At 37.0% G+C, this 23,815-nt stretch overlaps 1 protein-coding gene across 1 annotated transcript; it reads right to left on the reverse strand.

Moving 5' to 3' along the window:
- Positions 1-174: 174 nt before the first annotated feature.
- clca2 (chloride channel accessory 2) lies at positions 175-23,815 on the reverse strand. The gene is made up of 14 exons (XM_031900841.1): positions 23,571-23,815; positions 22,678-22,818; positions 21,258-21,408; positions 19,074-19,182; positions 16,889-17,066; positions 13,659-13,883; positions 11,532-11,759; positions 10,494-10,674; positions 10,284-10,390; positions 8,867-9,088; positions 8,440-8,710; positions 5,965-6,126; positions 4,140-4,373; positions 175-1,333 (listed from the first exon to the last, which is right to left on the reverse strand). Exons 1-14 carry the CDS (start codon positions 23,727-23,729, stop codon positions 1,041-1,043), a joined length of 2,661 nt encoding a protein of 886 aa, XP_031756701.1. The 5' UTR covers positions 23,730-23,815; the 3' UTR covers positions 175-1,040.

Here is a 23,815-nt window from a genome sequence, read left to right on the forward strand (position 1 = left end):
ACGATAATATAGTTAAAAAAGTACGACTTTTTCATGATATGTTCGTTATTGCACAAAAAAATTCTACTTTTCGTACTTTGTGCAACAATAACGAAAGTTTTGGAATTCATTCAATCTTTGGTATCGGGACTATCTTTTGGCCAGGATGGAGCTTCAGAGTGCCATTGAGTCCTATGGAAAGCTTCCAAAATCATGCATTGAAGTTTCAAAGTCAGAAAGGGTTTTTACGCCATTTATGGTGGTTGTGATATGAAAATTTTGTAACTTTCAGATCGTAACCACAATATTTTTCGTACAGCCACGATACAAATTTTTGTGCAATTTACACACATCCGAAATTATCGTTATTAATACAAAATTTTGCCAATCGTACTTAGAAACAGCCGAAAATTCAGAATTTGATAAATCAGACCCTAACTGTGTAATCTTTGTCCTTTTTTGGCATCATTGCAAAGGACAACAATGAATATATGAATTATAAATGCATAATTTTAATAAAGAAATTACCACCACTTTATAAATGCATTATAAAATGAATTATGGTCAATTTAAATTAGTTATCTATTGTTTTCATTTTGTATTACTGATTCACTAGTAATATATATAATATGTATATATCTATATGTATATACAGTATTTGTATCCACATTGTTGGTCACATCTCACCCACTATACAAGTTTATGGCATAATTTCACATAATTCGTGACAAAAGCAATTGGCATTAGTTTGGCATGATTAGGCTATATCTCTGGCACAAGACTTTAGTAAGCCATGTGAAACAGTTTACACAGTGTGGATGAGATAATAGGCACAAAATTAGAGAAGGTATCAGACTCCAGTAAAGCTGCTGATTTTTTAGACTTTATCGCAATCTATTGCATGTAAGTATATGGAGTATAAGTATAAGGAGTACTTTCTGAGCCTCCTTCCATCTACCTGAAGAAGACAATTCAGTGCAATGTTTCCCATATGCCCATAATATTAAAGAACTGGTGATTGGACCCTTTGTTGTGGGTTCATGGAAACAAGTCGGTTATGGTCAGATCCCTGTGCTACGGTTTTGCTTTGTGAGGGTGGCAGGGGTTGGGGGAATTAAAACGACAGCTTGTGCAATATTAGACATGTCTGATATTTTAGAAGTTTTATCAATGGCAACCAGGGCAAAATAAAAATTAGTGCCATTTTTAATAGATAAATCTGGTGGCACAAATTCAAAGGTTTCCCGTGATCCAGCAGACTGGGGTGCAATGGAGATGTCTACTGAAGAACAATCAGCAAAATTGTCTCTTAATTCCCGGAGACTGACGCTCATTCTGAGGTCATAGCTTGAAGCTGTAAAGATAAAACAAGTTAGTAAAATGATTTCATGAACTAATTAAACATAGCAACATAGTAAGACATTTACTTTTTTTGCAAATTACGTAGATTTTTATAGACTTTTCTAAAAAATATAATTCCCCTACAAACCTTCTAGTTTATAATTGGGATGGGCTGAATTTTTCACATAACTGCATTTATTTGTAACTGGACCCCATAAGTTCAGTTCTTCAACTGAAACATCTGTTGTGTGTTTGCTGCAACCACCTACCCCCTTGCAATGGGTCAGAGAGATACTGCTTTCGTTATATGTTACCGATATGTTTTTAAAAAAAAAAAAATCAGAGACCTTTACTGTGACTTTGACTTTAGATGACAGTTTAAATTTACACACCTTTCTCTTGATATTGTCAAACAGTGCACTGCGGAATTAGCATTTATTTGGTTATTTTTAGGTCTGTATCATTAAAGTACATTTTTACATTCAGATAAAAGTGATGAAAAAAGGGAAAGAATTGTGCCTTTTTATATGACAGCAGTAGGCTCACAGTTGTGTGCTGTGTAAAGTGTTTAACACTTTGCCTTTTACCTACAGTATATAGGGGAACTGTTCCTCTGGACAGCCTTTAAACTGCACCTCACTGAGTTGACATATACAGTATAGTTTTCAGACTTACTGACTTGCGTACCAAATAATGTGCAATTTGCCATCTACACAGATGGGCAAATTGCACTGATTCACCCCCTGAATTATTAAATCTGAGTGAATGTTAGAGGTAGCTGTGACTTGTCTCACTGCAGAACTTATTAATGTCCCTTCCACCCACATTGGTCCTTTTGGCAGGATGTGCTAAGCAGAACATGTTAATATGATGAAATAGTGCGTTTATAGCTGGCTACTCTATGGGACTGATTCATCAAAGTATGAGTTTGAATCCCGAAATGGGTAAAATTCGGATCAGATACGATAATTTCTGATGATCGCAAATGTCATGAAAATGCTTATGAAACAATCGTATTAGTCACAATAATATCGTATTGGCGATCCGAAAGTCACAAAATTTCGATAATATCATATTGGTGATCCGAAAGTCATGAAATTTTCGTATCTGAACGATTGTAAATGGCAGGAAAACCTTTGATCCTTCTGTGTATGTTTTTGAAAGCCTCCCATAGGACTCAATGGCACTCTGCAGCTCCAACCTGGCCAAAGGAAAGTCACGATAACGAAGCTTTAATGAATCCGAAACTTTCGTACTCGACGCAACAAATACGATTTTGTAGCACAAATTGTCACGCTTGTTGTCGCAAAGTACGAAAAAGTCGCGCAAAAGCCACAAAAAATATACACAGTACGAAAACTTAAAAAACAAGCATGAGTAATCCCTTAAAGAAAAACAATACCCCCAAACAATGTAGATCTTTAAAAAAAAAATATGCTGCATAAAATATGTGAAATCCTGCTTCATCTAAAATTTAGATGGATACACTTTATTTAGATTCTAAATAAACCATTTTCATAAAAATATACTTTTTTAGTAGTGCGTCCCATTGGGTACTAAAGAGGGGGTCATACAATTCAAAGCGCACACAAACAAAGCAAGGAACTCATACATGGTCACATCAGCCAATTAATGGACAGAGTTCTGCCTTTGCTTCCACACTACTTCCTGTTACAGTTCAAACTGCATTATTTCTGCTTAGGTAATCTCTAAGGGAACATATAGCACATGACTAAATGGTGGATCAAGGGAAAATAAGTAAATGGCAGTATTTACTGATATATTGTATACATATTACAGTTTGGTAAGATTTTTTAATAGGCCACTTAATATGATTTCAACTGTTGGTTAGGTATTCATTCTGAAGGTATAGTTTTCCATTAATAATATGTTTGAGCAAAGTGACCCCTAAAAAGGACTACAGTATCGTCTGAAGATACCTTTTCACTAGTGTCAGTGTGAATCAATGGCAGTAAAACATTTGTAGTGAGAAGATGCAGGAGAAAACAATTTCCAGTTCTTATATAATATAAATGTTTTGCCACCAGCAAAGAAAAGGTATATTCAAACGTTTGTCGGCTGTGCCTGAGGAGATTTAGTATGGGTGGCAAAACATTTCCTGTACCATCGCCATAAGAACTGTACCATGGATTATGAATTTACCACAGGGCATCATATACATCTACATTAACTCAAACCAGACCCTTAAAAACTAAGAGTAAAACTAAGGGCTCACCACTGTCCACCAGAGTGAAATTCTGCCAGTCTCTTTTAATTTTATATGGGATTTTTAGAGCCGTATCTATTAAAGGGTGAACTCTGTGATGAGCAAAATTTTTCGGCAGGCATGGATTTGTGGCAAAATTCCGCATTTCGGCATTGGTAGATTTTTAGCGAAACAGGCTAAAAAATTTGCAGAGTGAGGAAAAAGTCACAGTTGCATAAAATAAAGGCAATAGGCGCGTTTCGTGAATTTTTCGCTGTTTTGGAAATTTTTTCACAATTTTGCAAATTTTCGCATCACTACTTCTACCTTTTGATAAATATGTCCCTAAAAACCCCATTGTTTGAGAGTGGTGGAATATCACTGTGGTAAACTCTAGTTTTACTTTTGACAAATATGCCCCCAAGTCTGGGAAAGAAGTCACTTGAGAATTCCTGTGCTCATCTCAGTCCAATTAAAATTCATTTTGACAGAAACTAAACTGGTAATACATTTATCAGATACAGTGTATAGATAGTACCAATCACAAGTGAGAGCATACATGTGTGTTCTGTTGGTCGGCATATTGCAGTCAATGAGGGCAGTAGTTTCATACCTTTGCCTTGGTCCAGATCATCCCCAGTTGCTGTCCAGGTTAATACAAATTTATTTATTTCTATCTTTGCCTCCAAGTCTGTTATTTTGCAGGGTTTATAGTTGTCCTGTGTAGAATCTATGTAGATATTAGATATTGTAAAGGAACCATTTGTAGCTATCCTGGTAAATGATCCCAGTACAAGCTGCACGTCATCTTTCTGTGTAGGCCTTTCAGGGTTCAAAAATATCTTACCTGTAATAGAAACATTCACTGTAACATTGTTCCCAGCAGGCAGGAACTATGGGTATCTGTGGTTGCATCCCAGTAGTATTTTAGAGCTCTACATTTTCTCACATATTGGGAACACAATGGGGCCCATTTACTTACTCACGAACCGGCCGAATGTGTCCGATTGCGTTTTTTTCGTAATGATCGGTATTTGGCGATTTTTTCGGAAAATTATCGCGACTTTTTCGTTGCCATTCCAAACGTTGCGCAAAATCTGGCGATTTTTCGTAGCGTTACAACTTGCGCGAAAAGTCGCGCCTTTTTCGTAGCCATTCCGAAAGTTGCGCAAAATGTTGCGATTTTTTCATAGCGTTCGGATTCATTCAAGCTTCAGTATGGTGACTTTTCTTGGGCCAGGTTGGAGCTGCAGGGTGCCATTGAGTCCTATGGGAGGCTTCCAAAATCATGCTAAGTCTGAAAGTTTCGCCCGCCGCTTACGAGCGCTCAATACGAAAAAGTTGCGACAAGATACGAGCGAATCGTAATGGCTACGAAAAACTTGCGTTTTTTCGCCAAAATCGTATTGGTAACGAAAAAGTCGCGACAATTTCCGAAAAGTCGTAAAGGCGCCGAAAAAATCGCAAAAAATATGAAAAAATCGCAGAATGTTCGTTTTCCAATTGGAATTTTTCCAATTCGGATTTGAATTCGTGTCTTAGTAAATCAGCCCCAATGTGTATATATTTACTGTATTTAAATTACATTACTTTTAATAAATGTTTTAAGATGATAGCTACTGTTGGGAAGTGAAATCAAATTGTTAAAGAAGAAACAAAGCTGTTTGTTAGGTATCTAGGTTCCCCCCATTTAATACCTGCCCCCTGAAATGCCAGACTATTTCCACACACACACAGCCCATTACTCCCAATAAGTTTTGTGCACAACATCAATACAGGGGAACGGATTGTATTTGCACAATGCTTTATGCAGCTGCCAACTTTCCTCATAAATGGCCTTAGAAAGCAGATTAGCATTGCAGGGTTGGAGGCTGCTATGTATGGCTGTGTCCAGTGTTGATCGCCAACCAGGAATATAAGCACTGTGAACTTGATCAGCTTCCACTGTGTATGCTGCTTCTTAGCAATCAGCAATAGGGAGCCTGGACACTGGACGTAGACAAACATCCAATGCTGCTGTGCTACTTTGATTTCTCAGGCCACAAATATGGTGTGGGCTAAGCTGATGTGTATTTGATGTAGTTTGGAAGGGGGAATTGGTCCCTTTGCAGGGCAATATGGATGGGAATCCTTTTTTAAATGCTTTTATTATAAGATAATTAACTACTTTATTAACAGCAGGATTATGAGCCCTTATAAGCTTTATGTGCAGTAATTCATATAATAAAGCTAGGCAAAACACTCCAAAGTTTTAAAATACGGTATATACATTTTCCACTTTGTTTACATTGCTATGTTCTGTACCTTGTACCTTGTGTTATCTTTTCTCATTAGATAAACTGAGTACGCTATGGACTAAGGGAAATATTTTATACACATTTTAATATTTTATTGAAGGGATTATTTGCTAAGTAACATACAAAATAATCACAACTTACTATTTTCCACATAACCTGGTAGGTAAAGCGCATTATTCGTGATTGCTAGTCTGCTTTTAGCAGCTTTCCCCTCAGCACGTACTTTTATTTTATATCTTCCATTTCCAGTGCAATTAATAAAATATTTTGAGTATATGCCATCATTTTTTGCAATATCAGCCCCTAGAATGAAAAGCAAAAGATAATGCATCCTTCCTCACATGTTACTAAAAAATCCTTTACATTCTACTGACTGTTCTGTTATTCATACAATACTAAGTCCTATTCTTGATTTATAATTAATAACATTCTTTTTCATAAATTATTGTTCACCAAGGGCATATACTGCAGCGAGTGCAATGAATGGAGCTACCCGGACCCAAAAAGGTTTAAAGAAGGGTAGCCTTGACAGAGCTAGGAAGACAGAGAGGCAGAAGGCTCAGACTGAGGTCATAGTGAAGGAGGGGAATGAGTACCTTGGGTTGCCAGGAGACCACAGCAGGATAAAGTCAGTGCATGATGTCAGCGTGGAGAACAGCACGTCACCCACCCGCCCTAAAATGGTTTGGCAAGAGGGAAGGGGAATTTGGTGGTGTTTGAGAGTTTGGTTTCTCCTGGTGGGGTTTCGGTAAAGTCACAGCTTGGGGCTAGTACCCCCTGGTGTAATGGAGTTTGTTTTAACCTTCTTGGGCATTTTAAGATGTACTATTTGTCTTAGCGTTCTTACACATGGGCGGAGTTGTTTTGTGTGCATGTTGTACATTTTAGGAACAGGTTTGAGCGCACCTAAATGATAATATATGCAATGTATATGTTTATATACACTCAGCATGCATTTTTAAATGTGCAAGGGTACTCCTATGTGTACACAATGAAAACAATCAGACAAACTTTAAATAGCAGTTATATAGAAAAATGCACAGGAAATGCTATTCTTTCTGGCATTTCATTTGAAATATTTCTTTTTATTGTATATAAAATTAGCATACTAGAAATTCCACAGAACCTCCCTAGCAGCACTTGCTATGCTGTTTTTAACCTTTTTTCTTTGCAGTCAAACATATCTTTTGTGGATGTCTTTGATCTGCAATTATTGTGAAAATGTAGATATAATACAAGCTTCATCTCATGGAAAGATTTCTGTACCACTTCTGCAGTAATCACATTTTTAGTATTCCCTTCTCAGCAATATTTTTGCATTTGTGCCAGAATTATAATTTCATTGACAGTCAGGACAAATACATTGGTGTGTTCTCTCCCTCTGTCTAGACAATGTATTAGAGCTTTTTTTTTCAAAATAACCTACTCTCTGACACAAAGCTGTATGTAGAGATACAGATTGTTTAGATGTTAATAGCAACATAGGGTAAAAAAGGCACATGTCCATCATGGTCAGCATTTTATGTCTAAGTAAACCTGCCTAACTGCTAGTTTATCTAGAGAAGGCAAAAAAAACCAAGCCACTTTGCCTCAGAGGGAAAAAAATTATTTCCTGACTCCAGTAGTAAGAGCTTTTATGAATAACCCTGTATCCTCACATGCCAAAAAGCCATCCAACCAGGGCCACTCCTACCATGAAGCAGGCAGCAGCAGCCCCAGAATCGCAGCTGCATCCAAGCCCTTCCGCTAGTACAACTGATTTATGGAAAGAGTCTCTCAACTTCACAGGTCTCACTGTAAAAACCCTTTCTTCATACTAATCTGAATGTATGCCCTCATGTCAGATATTGAACTTGATTATTCCAGAAACTTTACAGAATTTTGGTTGTATTTAAAAAGTTCATTACAGTAATGTCACTATAGCCCTATATGCCTCAGTGCAAAGGGCCCCCTCCTTTTACACTACTCCAGTTCTCCAGTTCTGTCATTGGTTTCTTATTTCCATGCGATGAAGCTTGCGTTACATTTTCATGATAGTTATTCTCTAGGTTATGTTTTTTTTAGTCATCTAATTCTTCTTATAAATGTTGTGACTTTGGACTTTGATACACTACCTATCTGCTATTCTAAGCACTTTTGTAATTTACATTATTGTAATTTCAAGGTATTAAGAATAATGTAAACTGCTACTATAACGAATTTCAAACACTTTCTTCCTTTAATTTGCAGGTGTAACTCATAAGTTAAACCCCTCCCTTGTCCTTACCTCAGACTGACTTTCTGACAGTGCCTGTTTGTTCATTTTACCATACAGCTAGTCTACTTGGCTTATTTTCCATAACCATTGTGTCTCCCAGGGGGATCCTTTCAGACTTGTCATGCTTCCTGGCCTTAGACCCACTCGCCTTTTTCCCCCTGGCCTGAGGTGGGCTCCCAAAGCTGACAGTAAGTGCAGCAATATCCCCTATACCATGCCTGGACTTTAAACTCTGCAGTACTTAACCCTTTTGTGTCCCCTGCAGTGTGGAACTGGGTAAACAAGGGCCACTATAAAAGACCCCACAACAAAATAATTGTCATTTAAGCATTTATCTTATGGTAGATCCCACAAGTTACCTGCTCCATTGTCAAAGAGCTCTAAAGTTAAGGATCTTCCACTTTCATGCTCTATGAATGCTGTTACTTTGGCTCCCTTCACAGGTAGTAAACCACGATTTACTGACGCATAGACTGCAACCGCTTTCGGATATTTCCTTGTGGCTGTGTTAACGAACACAGTTACAGTCAAAGGAGGCATACTTTCATTAGCAGCCTTGGAGGTCACAATGATACCTATAGCTTGAGGTGAATTCATATGGTTGCAAACACTGTAAGCCCAAGGTCCATTCTACAAACAGAAAAATAATATTGTGATATTTTTTACATTTTAACCAGCCAAGGAAGGTACATGTTTTTCCTACTTAAAGAGTATTTTCTAGAACAAATATAATATAAATGTTTCATGCTATCGCTAGATTAATATTAAATATATCAAATTCCTTACCTCTGCTGTGCCTGGGATCTGAAACCTAGACAAGTTTGAATTTAAGTTACTGGTGAATTGCTCACCAGTAAATATTTTCCCCTGGGGGTCTACCAGATTGATGGTTGGTTCTGACATCTGCCAGGTTATTACAAAACATGTCTCATTCCCCACTGTTTCATCGACAAAAACTGTTCCATTCAAACACTCGTCTGGCTCAGCATACAAACTTGTGCTTTCTAGCTGTCAAATGAAGAAGTCAAAATGAATAAAACAGAAATCAGTCACATAAGTGGGGGTTTTAAAAAGGTTCAGATCAATTTTCATTTTTTTAATTTCTTCTTGCACTTACACAAAATTTAATTACCCTACATTTCAATTTATGTATAAAAAAACTGTAAAGGGTTTTTGGATTTTTGATGCTGTTTTTTTGTGTGAAAAGTAGAGGTTTTGATGTATGTGGTGAAGTGTAACACATCCCCAAGATGCTACTTTCTCCTGATTTAAGCTCCATGTCTTCTTAAAGGAGAACTATACTCTCTGGGCTATAAAAAAACCCTTAACTATCACTGCCTTGACCCCCCTTACCTCTCCCTTATCGCATAGTTTCTAAGTTAACAACTAAACCCAAGCTGAAACAGCAGAGTAGCGCATCAGCCTACCTGGCCGACAACTTCTTAGCAACTGAACACACTTCAGGTCTCTCCGCCAATACAAACCCTGCTTGTGCATGCGCAGTTGGTGGTAGCAGGAAATCTGCTTAAACTGAGCATGTGCAAGCAGGGTCTGTGAGACCCGAAGTGTGTTCAGTTGCTAAGAAGATGTCGGCCAGGTATGCACTACTCTGCTGACAGTTGTTAAACTTAGAAACTATGCAATAAGGGAGAGGTGGGGGGGGGGGGGGTCAAGGCAGTACTAGTTAAGGGGGCTTTTATAGCCCGGGGGTATAGTTCTCCTTTGAAGATGTAAGTAAAGGTTTAATCATTGGGGGGTGCCAAAATACATTTGCTTACTTGATAACCCAGGCTGGTGCTCCTGTTTGTTAAAAATTGCACAAATCCGGAGTACTTCTGTAGGAGCTCATTGCTGCCATCTTCTTCCGCCTATTCCTTCTTCTTTTCATTCTTGCCCTGGACGAATGCATAGTAGAGCAAAAAAGATGATCTTTGAACAAAAAGTCAGCTTTTCATTCTACTGCACATGCGTACCCAGGCACAGGGCCGTTAAGAAAACCAGAGGAGTGGAAGAAGATGGCGATACGGTACTCCTACAGAAATACCTCCAGCCAGTGCAGTTTTCAGAGAACAGAAGCATTGGCTAGTGTATCAGATAATATCAATGAGCTATACCAATCTTCGCTATTGTAAATAGTTGTAAAAATATTTTGTAAACATTCAAAATAAAATAAAATAAATAAAATGAGTAATATTTAAGATACCTGAATTGGTTTCTGAAAAATATTCCCATTTTGAGCCGACATTCCAGTGAAAGCATCAATCAGATCATTTGTATCTATTTTATCTGTTGCAAAATACTTCAATCCACCTGAAAAACAGCAATAACTATCATAATACTATTTGCATTTAATGTCATACTTAATATTTGCTTAAAATACAAATTTTATAAGCACAATTACCACAAATCCTACCTGTCATATCAGTGATTAGGTCGAGTTTTGGTGCTGCTTGTTTTCCCAGAGCTATAATATGGATGGCTGATCCGCTGGCACTTAATTCAGAGTTGCAAGAGTTAATGATACTACTGTCTTCTTCATCTGTGACCAATATTATCTCAGTCCCATACGCTGAGCCATAGAGATGTTTGTTAACCTAAAGTATATAAATATGTATATTTTTGTGTCTGAAAACAAAGTGCATTGTTTTGAAGTATTTTAGGGTAAAGTTTGATTTACTGTGATAATTCAAAGACACCTATTTATTTGGATTTAGTTCCAAGAAATCATGGCAATGTAAATCTTCTACTTTTCAAAATGACTTTACCTTTACCCAGGGGCCCCACACTCCCCAAGGTGCCCCCGCCGGCCGTGTCACACGCCCCCCAACCCCAAGCAGGGGCCAACGCCACTCGCCCGACGTCCTCCCTTGAGCGCGCATAAGAGAAGACGAGTGTGTCACTAGCTTTACTTTTATGTTATTTCCCATTGTGTTGGAAGTATAGGGAAAAAAAAATATCCAAGCACAAATTACATGTAACCATTTTCGCGTTTTCGATGATTTTTGAGGTAGGAAAACATATATACATACAAGTGTGAGCTTCCATATAAAATATTTGAGTGCCTTTGAATCAACATGACAATATTTCTATGTCAACAAATGCATTTTTTTTACAACTGCACATAAAAATACTTTCCAAACCCAATCACTTAAAAAACACTACTGTAAAATAATAAGCCGGTTTATCGCATAGCAACGCAATAGCATGAAAACATTTTAAACGCTGACAAACAACTAAAAAAATTTAAGGGAACTATAGAAAAGACAAAAAAAAATCTAAACTAAACATCTAATAAGCCTTTCTAGCATCCTGTCCAGCAGGGGATGCACTTTTTGCAATGTATTGTATTAGCAGCGTAAAACTGCTTATATCATGTAAACTAAGAGAAAAAAATGAATTCAAATTGAAAAGTGCCCAGAAGAGCAGTTTGAGCAAGCTACTTCAAGCTTACCTCAAGGGCACATCTGAGTCCTTCACAAGTGTTCGATTCACGATTTGTTGTCGTATGTGGAATAAGTAATTTCATATTTTCACGGTCCTCATTGCTGATTATTGGTTTTAGATCTGAAAGTTTGAACCCATAAGATGAAAACTCAACAATCCCAATATAAGATCCTGTTTCAATAATCTGAGTAAGAAAGATATCAGCCGCCTGGAACACTCGCCCAATGCGATTATTCTGCAAATTGAAAATAATATTAGCCTCGTAAGACACTATTTTTCCACTTCTCTTTCATAGAAATAAATCAAGAGATAACCTAAACAGGTTTGTTGACCTGTAATGCATTACAATGGCTACATATAACAGCAGACATCCAAAGGACACATAGGGGCATATTTATTATGCTGTGTAAAAAACGGCGAGAAAATTCACCACACATTGCCAGGCTTCACCGTGTAAAAATGATTTAAAAGCGGCGTCATTTTTTACGCGTTTTTTCTTCCACCGGAAGTTATGGAAAATAACATCGTAATATCCGGCGTTCAGACGGCGATCTTTTCCATTTATTTTACACACCTTTTTACTCCGTATTTTCGGCGAATTAGTTTTACACAGCATAATAAATACGCCCCATAGATTTCAGTCGTTTGTGAGGTTTACAAACCCTTTGGCTACTGCTAACTGCACTATTGCTATGATTATTATAATTAATTATTATGGAAAACGTTTTGTTAAGGGAACAGAAGCACTAGAACTGAGCAGAGAAGTGTCAGTATTTAATTTATTAGCGTTATTATTTTTCATTTCTTAAAGGGGTTGTTCACCTTTGGGTTAACTTTTAGTATGATTTAGACCAGGGGTCCCCAACCTTTCTTACTTGTGAGCCACAGTCAAATGTAAAAGGACATAGGGAGCAACACAAGCATCATAAAAGTTCATGGAGGTGCCAAATAAGGGCTAAGATTGGCGATTAGGTATCCTCTATGCACACTATCAGCTTACAGGGGATTTATTTGGTAGGAAATCTTGTTTTTATTCAACCAAAACTTGCCACCAAATCAGGAATTCAAAAATAAGCTCCTGCTTTGGGGGCACTGAGAGCAACATCCAAGGGGTTGGTAAGCAACATCTTGCTCATGAGCCACTGGTTGGGGATCACTGCTGTAGAGAGTGCTATTCTGAGACAATTTGCAATTGGTCTTCATTTTTTATTATATTGGTAGTTTTTTGTTTTTTTTTTGTTTCGCAGCTCTCCAGTTTGGAATTTCAGCAGCTATCTGGTTGCTAGGGTGTGGTTTGCTAGAGTGACTGATACAGTATATGAATAGCAGAGTGGCTGAATAAAAAGATAAGTAATAAATAAATAAGTAAATTAAAAATAAAATAATAAAAATAAAATTGTAGGGGTCAGTGACCCTCATTTGAAAGCTGGAAAGAGGCAAAAAAAGGCAAATAATTCAAAAACTATAAAAGATATAAAATGAAGACCAGCTGGAAAGTTGCTTAGAATTGGCCATTGAAACGTTTGTTATTCTGTCTGGACACTACAAGGATGTAACAGCAGGGGGCACTTCTGTTACACAATTATGATAGTAGAGTACTGCTACTAATCATGAAAACAGAAAAAAACAAAATGTAAGCTGCAAAGTGTTCAGAAGAGCACTCTGAGCAAGTATATTAATTTAGATAGGTGAGTTGATATCCCCTTTAAATGCTCCTCCGTAAGAAAGGTCAGTACATTTTACAGAAACATATTAATGATTTAAATAAAGTTATCAGCTTATACAGGTATGGGACCCCTTATCCGGAAACCCGTTATCCCATAGACTCCATTTTAATCAAATAATTTAGAATTTTAAAACTGATTTCCTTTTTCTCTGTAGAAATAAAACAGAACCTTGTAATTGATCCCAACTAAGATATAAATAATCCTTATTGGATGCAAAACAATCCTATTGGGTTTAATTAATGTTTTATTAATTTTTAAGGTATGGAGTTCCAAATTACAGAAAGACCCCTTATCCGGAATACCCTTGGTCCCGAGCATTCTGGATAACGAATCCTATACCTGTACTTCTTTTGTACCAAACCTTTTCTTGACTAAATAAAGAAAAAGAATAGGGTCGAGATATTTACACCACCCATTGTTCCTGAAACATCAATCAGTAATGTGACCACCCGTCCTTTGTACTGCAGGAATGAGAAGGAAGGTTCTGGGTAAATGTTGTTTTCCATTGGAGGTGTAGAAATTATGTCTTGGGATGTTCTAATGATGTCCCAGATACTTCTAGAGTTACATATTTTATTTTGTGGAGTTGGAGCTTCAATATTATGGTTACTTTCATCACAGAACTCAGATACCTAAAACAGGAAAATAATTAAGTCCTAAATGTTATTTAGTCATATATTTTATAAAACAAAAAAAGTACAGGCTAATATTTATAACATTATGGACAAGCATGGGCTAAATTTGTCATAGCAATGTAAACAATTTGCTGATATTACTGGTCTACTACAGTTAGGACACACCTTGTTAAACAAATTATTTGTTTGATATGGGCTATAAATCTAAAGATATGCAATAAAAATCAGTTGTGTATTCTGATATCGACTCTTGTTGTATTTTTTTCAGCGAATTGTATTTTTTGTGTTAAAAATCAGATTTTTCCAATTTTCAAAAATGTAAAAATATTTTTGCCATTTATTATGCGTTAAAACGGCAAAAAAACTGAAAAATAAACCATCTAAAGGCTTGCAAGGTTATGGAGAAATCAATGGGAGTTGTCTTTTTTCAAATTTTTGGAGGGAGCAATTCGTACTATCAAAGTAATGTAAGTTCATGATTCAAAAAATTCACATTTTTTTATGCATTTTGGCGTCTGTGTTTTTTAATAATAATTCATGATTTTGCAAAATGTGAGTTTAGTCAAGGTTGGAAAAACCTCTAAAATTACACAAATCTGAATTTTGAAAATCTGCCCCTGAGTATAATGTATTATCCATTTTAGAAGTATGTGAGCAATACCATATGTTCATGTTATCTCTCTCTACAGGCTAAGAGAAAACATAAAGAATGTCATTTAAGTCCTTCTTTTGCCCTTAATGATGTTATGCAGTGCCCCTGCAATGACTCCTAGTGCACATTCTTCCTGAATTATTGGAATAATATGACAACACAGTGGAAAGCCTAAGGATTATGCATAGACTATAAATATACATTTATACTTTAACACATACAGTGGTGTGAAAAACTATTTGCCCCCTTCCTGATTTCTTATTCTTTTGCATGTTTGTCACACTTAAATGTTTCTGCTCATCAAAAACCATTAACTATTAGTCAAAGATAACATAATTGAACACAAAATGCAGTTTTTAAATGAAGGTTTACGTTATTAAGGGAGAAAAAAAACTCCAAATCTACATGGCCCTGTGTGAAAAAGTGATTGCCCCCCTTGTTAAAAAATAACAACTGTGGTTTATCAATTTCAATTTTCAATTTCAATATCAATTTCTGTAGTCACCCCCAGGCCTGATTACTGCCACACCTGTTTCAATCAAGAAATCACTTAAATAGGAGCTACCTGACACAGAGAAGTAGACCAAAAGCACCTCAAAAGCTAGACATCATGCCAAGATCCAAAGAAATTCAGGAACAAATGAGAACAAAAGTAATTGAGATCTATCAGTCTGGTAAAGGTTATAAAGCCATTTCTAAAGCTTTGGGACTCCAGCGAACCACAGTGAGAGCCATTATCCACAAATGGCAAAAACATGGAACAGTGGTGAACCTTCCCAGGAGTGGCCGGCCGACCAAAATTACCCCAAGAGCGCAGAGACAACTCATCCGAGAGGCCACAAAAGACCCCAGGACAACATCTAGAGAACTGCAGGCCTCACTTGCCTCAATTAAGGTCAGTGTTCACGACTCCACCATAAGAAAGAGACTGGGCAAAAACGGCCTGCATGGCAGATTTCCAAGGCGCAAACCACTTTTAAGCAAAAAGAACATTATGGCTTGTCTCAATTTTGCTAAAAAACATCTCAATGATTGCCAAGATCAATATCTTGTGGACCGACGAGACAAAAGTTGAACTTTTTGGAAGGTGCGTGTCCCGTTACATCTGGTGTAAAAGTAACACAGCATTTCAGAAAAAGAACATCATACCAACAGTAAAATATGGTGGCGGTAGTGTGATGGTCTGGGGTTGTTTTGCTGCTTCAGGACCTGGAAGGCTTGCTGTGATAGATGGAACCATGAATTCTACTGTCTACCAAAAAATCCTGTAGGAGAATGTCCGGCCATCTGTTCGTCAACTCAAGCTGAAGCGATCTTGGGTGCTGCAGCAGGACAATGACCCAAAACACACCAACAAATCCACCTCCGAATGGCTGAAGAAAAACAAAATGAAGACTTTGGAGTGGCCTAGTCAAAGTCCTGACCTGAATCCTATTGAGATGTTGTGGCATGACCTTAAAAAGGCGGTTCATGCTAGAAAACCCTCAAATAAAGCTGAATTACAACAATTCTGCAAAGATGAGTGGGCCAAAATTCCTCCAGAGCGCTGTAAAAGACTCGTTGCAAGTTATCGCAAACGCTTGATTGCAGTTATTGCTGCTAAGGGTGGCCCAACCAGTTATTAGGTTCAGGGGGCAATTACTTTTTCACACAGGGCCATGTAGGTTTGGATTTTTTTTCTCCCTAAATAATAAAAACCCTCATTTAAAAACTGCATTTTGTGTTTACTTGTGTTATCTTTGACTAATAGTTAAATGTGTTTGATGATCAGAAACATTTTGTGTGACAAACATGCAAAAGAATAAGAAATCAGGAAGGGGGCAAATAGTTTTTCACACCACTGTATGATATAGATAGATCTCTTACCTCATCATGCACACATTTTATGAGAATCATATGGCACTATAAAGGGGGCAGTATAAGGAGGAATCAGTATATAAAGTATTATGCTGAGTAAAAGGAAAGCCACAAACACATTAGTTCTGAGAACTACACTGTAGATAGACATGAAATGCTCAGTTTCCTAACGTAAGCTCTAAAACCAGAGTTTCCTCACCTTAGTGCTAGTCTCAGATAACAGTTTTATGGCATTGTTACTGAGTTTTCTATTTTTATCATTCCAAAAATAAAAAAGTCACAATCCTACGCACAAAATGTCCACAAACTTCCCACACGCAATAATATTATTTTTAGACAATAAATGGACACGCTAGCTTTGCAACTGGCTTAGCTGAAATGAATTCTCATGTGTTGAAGTAAAATTCTCCCTAATATACTTTCTTGAATATCAAAAGGAAACAACTTTGCAAAACCAACATTTTGATAAAATATAAAAAAGAATAATACTCACAGAAGGCAGTGCCTGCATATGCATGATTGATTCTCGTGTGAGCTGGTTCTTTTTGGGGAAAAAAGCACATCCTTTCTCAAAAAGATTTGTGTGAGGGTCATATTTGCAAGTCCTTGCTTCACACGACTGTCCTGTGCGTTTAACCATCACATTTGTACCATTAACATGAACTGAACACCTGGCAAAAAAAAAAAATGTTTTTCATTTCCTAGATTTGTAATTTAAAGCAGGGGTCCCCAACCGCCGGGCCGCGGACCAGTTCCGGGCCATGGACAGCAGGGCAGTGGGCCGCAGCGCACCCCGCCCCCCTCGGTCCGTGGGAAAAAGAATTTGCCTCCTACCGGGCCATGCTGCTGAAAAGGTTGGGAAGCCCTGATTTAAAGGAGAAAGAAAGTCATTTTGGCATTTTACTGCCAATAGATTTGCCACATTAGTGCCACCTATAATGCTATATTTATTCTGCAGAAACCATTAACATACCTGAGTAAAGAGCTTTAGAATCTTTCTCCATTTGCTTAAAGGACATGTAAACCCCACACACACAAATTTAATCAGTGAACAGCCTTTTTGAAATCTTTCAGTACCTGCCACACTGGTTGTCCAGAGGTTAATAGTAAGGCTGCAACATCTCCTTAATCACTTCGATTTCCTTCTCCTCCTGTAACCCACTCAGCCCCCTCCCTCAGGAATTTGCTTTGACTTCTGGCTTGTGGGCATGCTCAGTTGTTCTAAGTTCAGATTACTAAACACGCCCCCCAGTCTAGCAGCCAGTAAAGAGATGGCATTGCTGGTTCCCATAGAAACTCAGCTCTAGCTGTCTGCCAATTTTTTTTCTCCTGACCTCCTCTCCTAAACTCAGCTCAATCAAAGCAGAACTTTTATCAGAGTCAGTTCTGCCTGTGTGAGCCTGTATTCTTGATGAAATGTATGCTGAATAAGGGTCTGTGTGTGTATGCTGTTTGCAGATTTAAATATATCTGATTATGTATCAGAGGAAAAATGGGGGGAGGGGGAGCAGGAGAGAACTATGCAGACTCTGGCCCCGGGAATTAAGGATGTTTCTGAGAGGAAGACAGACACTGGAACATCATGTTTACTAAAACAGACGAGAAATCATGTGTTTCTTTTGATAGAGGACTCAGTGCAGCATTACTGTGAGTGCTTATGGCTGTATTTACATGTACCTTTCTGATAAAGCTTACTTTGTTTTTACCTTTCCTTCTCCTTTAAATGTGTGTGCCCCTTAATGTCATCATATTTAAATGATAAGCACTCTGTTCCTTTTATTGCACATAAGTACTAAAAAAAACATTGTGTTCTTGGAAACAGTACACAGGACATGATGGTGCTGGCACCAAAAGTTCATAAACATAGCATAATTGAGATTTTGCAAATGGTCCTGTGATGTGAAGCTACTGTCAGCACACCAAAATTATATTGAGTCTATTCACTTTTATTGCCTAACATTTTAAGGCATAATGAAGTTAGTTCACCCCACCCTGCCCATTAAATGTATAACTGCTTTTGTTTGTTTGCTAACATCAATATATGTGACAATATTCACAATGACTACAGATCTGGGGTCACACAGCTGTTTGTTCCTGCAGCTTTATGAGCAAGACAATAATACCTGCTTGGGTTGTTTTTTTAAAATGCCCCAATTACACAATTTCTTAGAAACAGCAGTACAGATATACCATTGGGCGAACATCAGATTCCCACAACCATTTGCGACATATAGAGACATATATAGAGACATATTTACTAGTAATATATTTTTCTCACTTTTCTGCAACTTTTCTGTATTGTCACACAAAAACCAGGGTCAAAACATTTGAAAACCTCTAAAATTTTTAAACAAACAAAGATCTTCCAGATTCAAACAATAATAAATGCCCCCCCTCAAATTCTTAAATGCAACCATGTAACAAACTGAAGACAAATCCCAAACGTGATCTTATTGTTTTAGGACAATCAAACTTTTATTCAAAATACACGTGTTGACAAAACATTGCCCCAGATCTATAGTTGGCTGAGAGTCTACCCCATACATGGAGCTATATAGTCATTCTGAGTATGTATGTGATTACATGATTGATCTAAATGATTAAGTTATACTTTCATTTGATATTTTCTGTGTGCTACAGGTTCAGTTTTTTGTCAGGCAAGACCATAACTATATTACCTTGTTGCTTCTATTGTAAGATTTCCAGAAATATAATATGGTTTATCACTGTTGTATTCATCAAATACCCCCCATCGTAGGTGAGCCCATTCATGGACAAATACTCTCCCTACAAGGAAAATAAGTTATTTTATTATAAAATATATTACAGTGAGATAGTTACAGCTGCACTACTGAGTCATCTGCATAAAACATAAAATTCTCATTATGTCAGTCATTGCTACCTTAAAAGGAGAAGGTTACATCACATTAAAGGGAATATTTACCTTTATATAAAATGTTGCAATACTTTGCTCTACCCTACAGCTGAATGTATATATATTACCAATATTCAGTCCTTCCTAAGATATTCAGTTCACACATTTCTAATAAACCATACAAACCTTCTCTACTGCTCACTCCCCTGGATCCACTGTGAGTGAGCTCTAATACCTCTTCTAGGCAAAGGGTGCAACGCCCCCAAAATATTTATTAGACCTAACTGACTCCTGACTGACTCCACCTAATGCATGAAGAGAGAATGAAGATAGACAGATGATGAGAAGGGGAGAGTGAAGAGTAACTTGGTTATTTCAGAAACAAAACAAAAAAAACTGCTGGACCTGCCACCCTCCTGAACCTGCACCAGTAAACCCACTTTGTGAACCAAACCTGCCCAACTTATGAGTTAACCTGTGGGTCCTGTGGGTATCTGATGTACCTGCACATTACTAGTAACTGGTTAGTCACAAAAACCTAACCAATAGTGTTGACCAAAGGAAGGATATAGCATTAGCCAATTGGAATACAATGAGTGCAAACATTTGCTTTCTTAAAATTCAGTTTTTGACTATATGCATGTCATTTTTGCACTGGTGTAACTATAGAGGGCACAAGCCCTGCAGAAACAGCAAGGAGTTCATATATTTTCTGTGTGCTTATGGCAGTTTCTCCAGGTATTCACGCATGTCAAAAACATACAGAAAAGCTAATTGGCTCCTGGTTAAATTTAGAAATGTTATCCACATTAAAAATACAGACAGCAGAGAAAGGCTAATATGCAGATGAAATTTTAATTTAAAAGTTAGATCTATCAGAAGGATTACCACAAAGGAAAGAATACATTATAATGATGGGCTAGTGGGTATACAGTACGTTTTAACAAATGCAGAGGAAAGATGTTAAAGGTTTTCATTATTCTTAGACCTTTTGAATATTTTAAAAATAAGGATTTAAAAGAAAACAAAATTCTCTCACCCCAAAAGCCAATGTGCTTTGTAAATAGGTAAAAACCAAAGTAGGCAGTCATGGAATAATGGTTTCAAAAGAAATAAAAATTCTGAGAAATCACATTAATTTCTTTTATTGGTGATATGAAGAAATGAAACTAAAATTTGTTTTCTTGGTTTTTTTTGGCCTCCCTAGCTTCCCTGAACCTGAAGATGACTAAATTAAACTAAACCCTAAATCTGAATGCGGCTAGAAATGCCATATTTTATATACTTAACTTAATGCACCATCCTAAAGGTTTAGCATCTCTATAGCACTAATAATATAGGCATTTAAATTTGCTCATAGAAGCTCCCCATCTTTTATTTTGTTAGAAGTGTCAGTGACACTGCACGTGCTCAGTGTGCTATGGGCAGCTGTTGAGAAGCCAAGCTTAGGAGTCAACAGAAAATCAGGTTTGCCTGTCATACAAGCTGATGCTATTATATTCTGGTGCTAACTGCACAGGTGCCATGTACTAATAATCTGTATTATTTCCTAATGCGACATATATTGTGACATTTATATTCTATATATACAGTCTGTCCTTAAGCTCAGGTAACTGACAGCAGCACAGAGCATGGGCAGTAAATCAGCAGAAAAGAAGATGGGGAGCTACTGGGGCTGGTAGATAAGTGCAAAACACAGTGTACAACATTTCTAGCCTATGTCTTTAATTAAGCTAAAGTTCTCCTTTAAAGCATCAGTTTAACATAACTTTAAGTATGATGTAGAGCAGTGATGCACAACCATTGCTTCGTGAGCAACATGTTGCTCACCAACCCCTTAGATGTTGCTCCCAGTGGCCTCAAAGTAGTTGCTCATTTTTATGTGATATGACATAATAATGCTCAAAGGCTGCCCCATATATATCAGCCCCTAATATCATCATCATTCATGGTGCTTTACTTTAATAAATATTATTGCTGTGCTTACCTCTTGGCCCATACACAGAGATCAGATTGTCTTTGAGAAGAAAGCCAGGTGTCAGATGAATGTATTTACCCTGTTCTCCACAGTCGCCATATTGTAAAGTGTATGGGTCATCACCATATTTTAGATAAGGGTTAGCAATTACAACTTCTGCCTAATTAAGAAAATATACACATAATATAAGAGATTCATCTCATATGATTTTATTTATAGGCCAATTCCATGGTTTTCAAATTAGAATAAGCTGTAGAAATACTGTAAGGGCCTTGCATATGTAAGCTAATTTCATTTTAACTAAACAGTCAAGAAAAAGCAATATTGAAAGGGGTACTTTTTATTAAATATAACTTTTAGTTTGATATACACAGTGATATTCTGAGACAATATGCAATTTGACTTTATTTTTTCATGTTTTTTAATGGTTGTGAATAACCGGTTGCAACCATCTGATTTATATTAGAAGCCAGGTAGTGGTTTGAATGAGAGACTAGAAGATGAATGGGGGGAGGGGGGCTGAAAAAAAGATAATATAAATAATATAAAAGTAATAATAGCAATAAAATTGTAGCTCACAAAGCAACAGATTTTTGGACCAGTTGAACGCTGCTAAAATATGACATTCTATAACAAACTTAAAGCTAAACTGAAGACTGAAAACTGAAGCTTTTTTTTTACAAAAACATTTTTATTAAATGACAGAATATAAGTATAGTTTCCAAGACAGCCATCAAAAGAGTAATGCTTAAATACAGGTATCAGCCAGTCATCATTGCCATTAGAAATAGTAGAATTTAGATTTGCTAAAGGATTACTTTGGAACAGAGCAACTCTCAGACATGTTAACTGTATTTTTACTCTTTTCAAAATTCATAACTGATTAGTATACTGTTCCTTTAAATGGAATTCAGCACTTAAAATGTGTTCATAGTTAAATTTGCTAACGTAAACTATAGTGGACATACAGGGGTAGATATATTACCGGGGCAGTCTACGCCAACTTTTTTCAACATCAACAACTTATAATAGATTTATATAGAATTGTATTCTGCCTGTTCTTTTAAATACAATATACATATATGCTCTCTTTCTTTTTTTCATTATAAGCACTGTTAAGTCTTCAGATTTCCTACTACCCTTTCCCTACCCCTGTAATCAGCTGACCCAATAAAGTGGTAATGAGCTCTGTATACAACCCCTCCCTTTTCCAGTTTATTTTGTCTCTGACTTAGAGAAAAGTAGATGTTTATTGTACAGAGGACACCAAGAATCATAAAGTTAGAAAATAAAACCACTATAAATGTTACTGTTTAGATACAGATAAACCAAAAAACATATTTCTTGTTTATAACTGTAATTATTGCTCATTAAAAACAAGATAGAGAGGGTATCTACCCTACAGTGAAGCACACATCCCCTAACTTACCTTTTCATATGTTTCTCTCTGACGCAATTGATATATATCTTTTGAGGTCCATGTAACAGGAATCAGAATTTTAACACTTCTTATAAAAATCCTTTTCTTTGTAGCATTAAACAAATAATGTGTAGCCTCCTTCACCATATCCTTGCATTAGAAAAGAGAGAAACTGAGCATGTATCATTTGAGTATCACACAAAACTCAAGAACTAACATCCACAACAAAAAATACACCAATAGAAAATAATCCTGACATTTATGTTGAACAATGGAATTGATCTGATCTTAAACCCTGAAACTGAGTTAGTTCAGCAGGTTTGGAATTACTACTTTATATGGGTGGATTAAAATGTGCATCTGTTTCATAAGGCATATTACCTTCAGGTGCTGGTTGTTGGGTTTATATGGTTCAAACCCCTCCATGGAGCACCAACCTTTGTTACAGCTATAAGAAAAACATTGCTGTATCTTCTACTTATAAATAAGTCTTGACCTTCTACTTGGGATTTCAGGGCTATCTAGAAGAGTATTGTCTTCTAATCTCACCTTAAATGACCTTCCTGGTACAGGAGCCTTACACATGCAGGCAATATGCATACTAACTTGAGCCCCACTGATTTCCCAGTACTGTGAACAGATGTGCACAAGTGTAATGGGAACTTTTAACCTCTGAAAAGTGAGTAAGGGGTATCCAAGAGCCAGTCCTTGAATGACTGATTGGGACCAGTGGTGTACCTACCATACAGCAGACCCCATGGTTGTGAGGGGACCCAGATCGTGGGGTCTGCTGTATGGCAGTTCCCCCTCCTCAGCACCTCTAAAATTATTATTGACAACCACATAACAATATACCTTAATATTATCATTTTATTTTAAAAATCTAGACAATTCAGTCTTACCTGGATGTTTTCAAGGATTCTGATATCTTCTGACACATCGGGGTCTATTGCAATTAAAATATTGTCATAACCACCACTATTAAGTTGGACACCAATAGATTTTTCTGAAAAAATAACCAGAAAAGCAAATAATAGAAGGAAACCTTTCCTTAGTCCCATTCTGAGCTTTTTACCCACAATGATTTGCTGATGTTGCTGTGAGCAGTGTGTGGCATGATTTTATAGGGCTTTATAATGTGGTCCCT

Source organism: Xenopus tropicalis, chromosome 4 (assembly GCF_000004195.4).
Source record: "Xenopus tropicalis strain Nigerian chromosome 4, UCB_Xtro_10.0, whole genome shotgun sequence".
NCBI lineage: Eukaryota > Metazoa > Chordata > Amphibia > Anura > Pipidae > Xenopus > Xenopus tropicalis.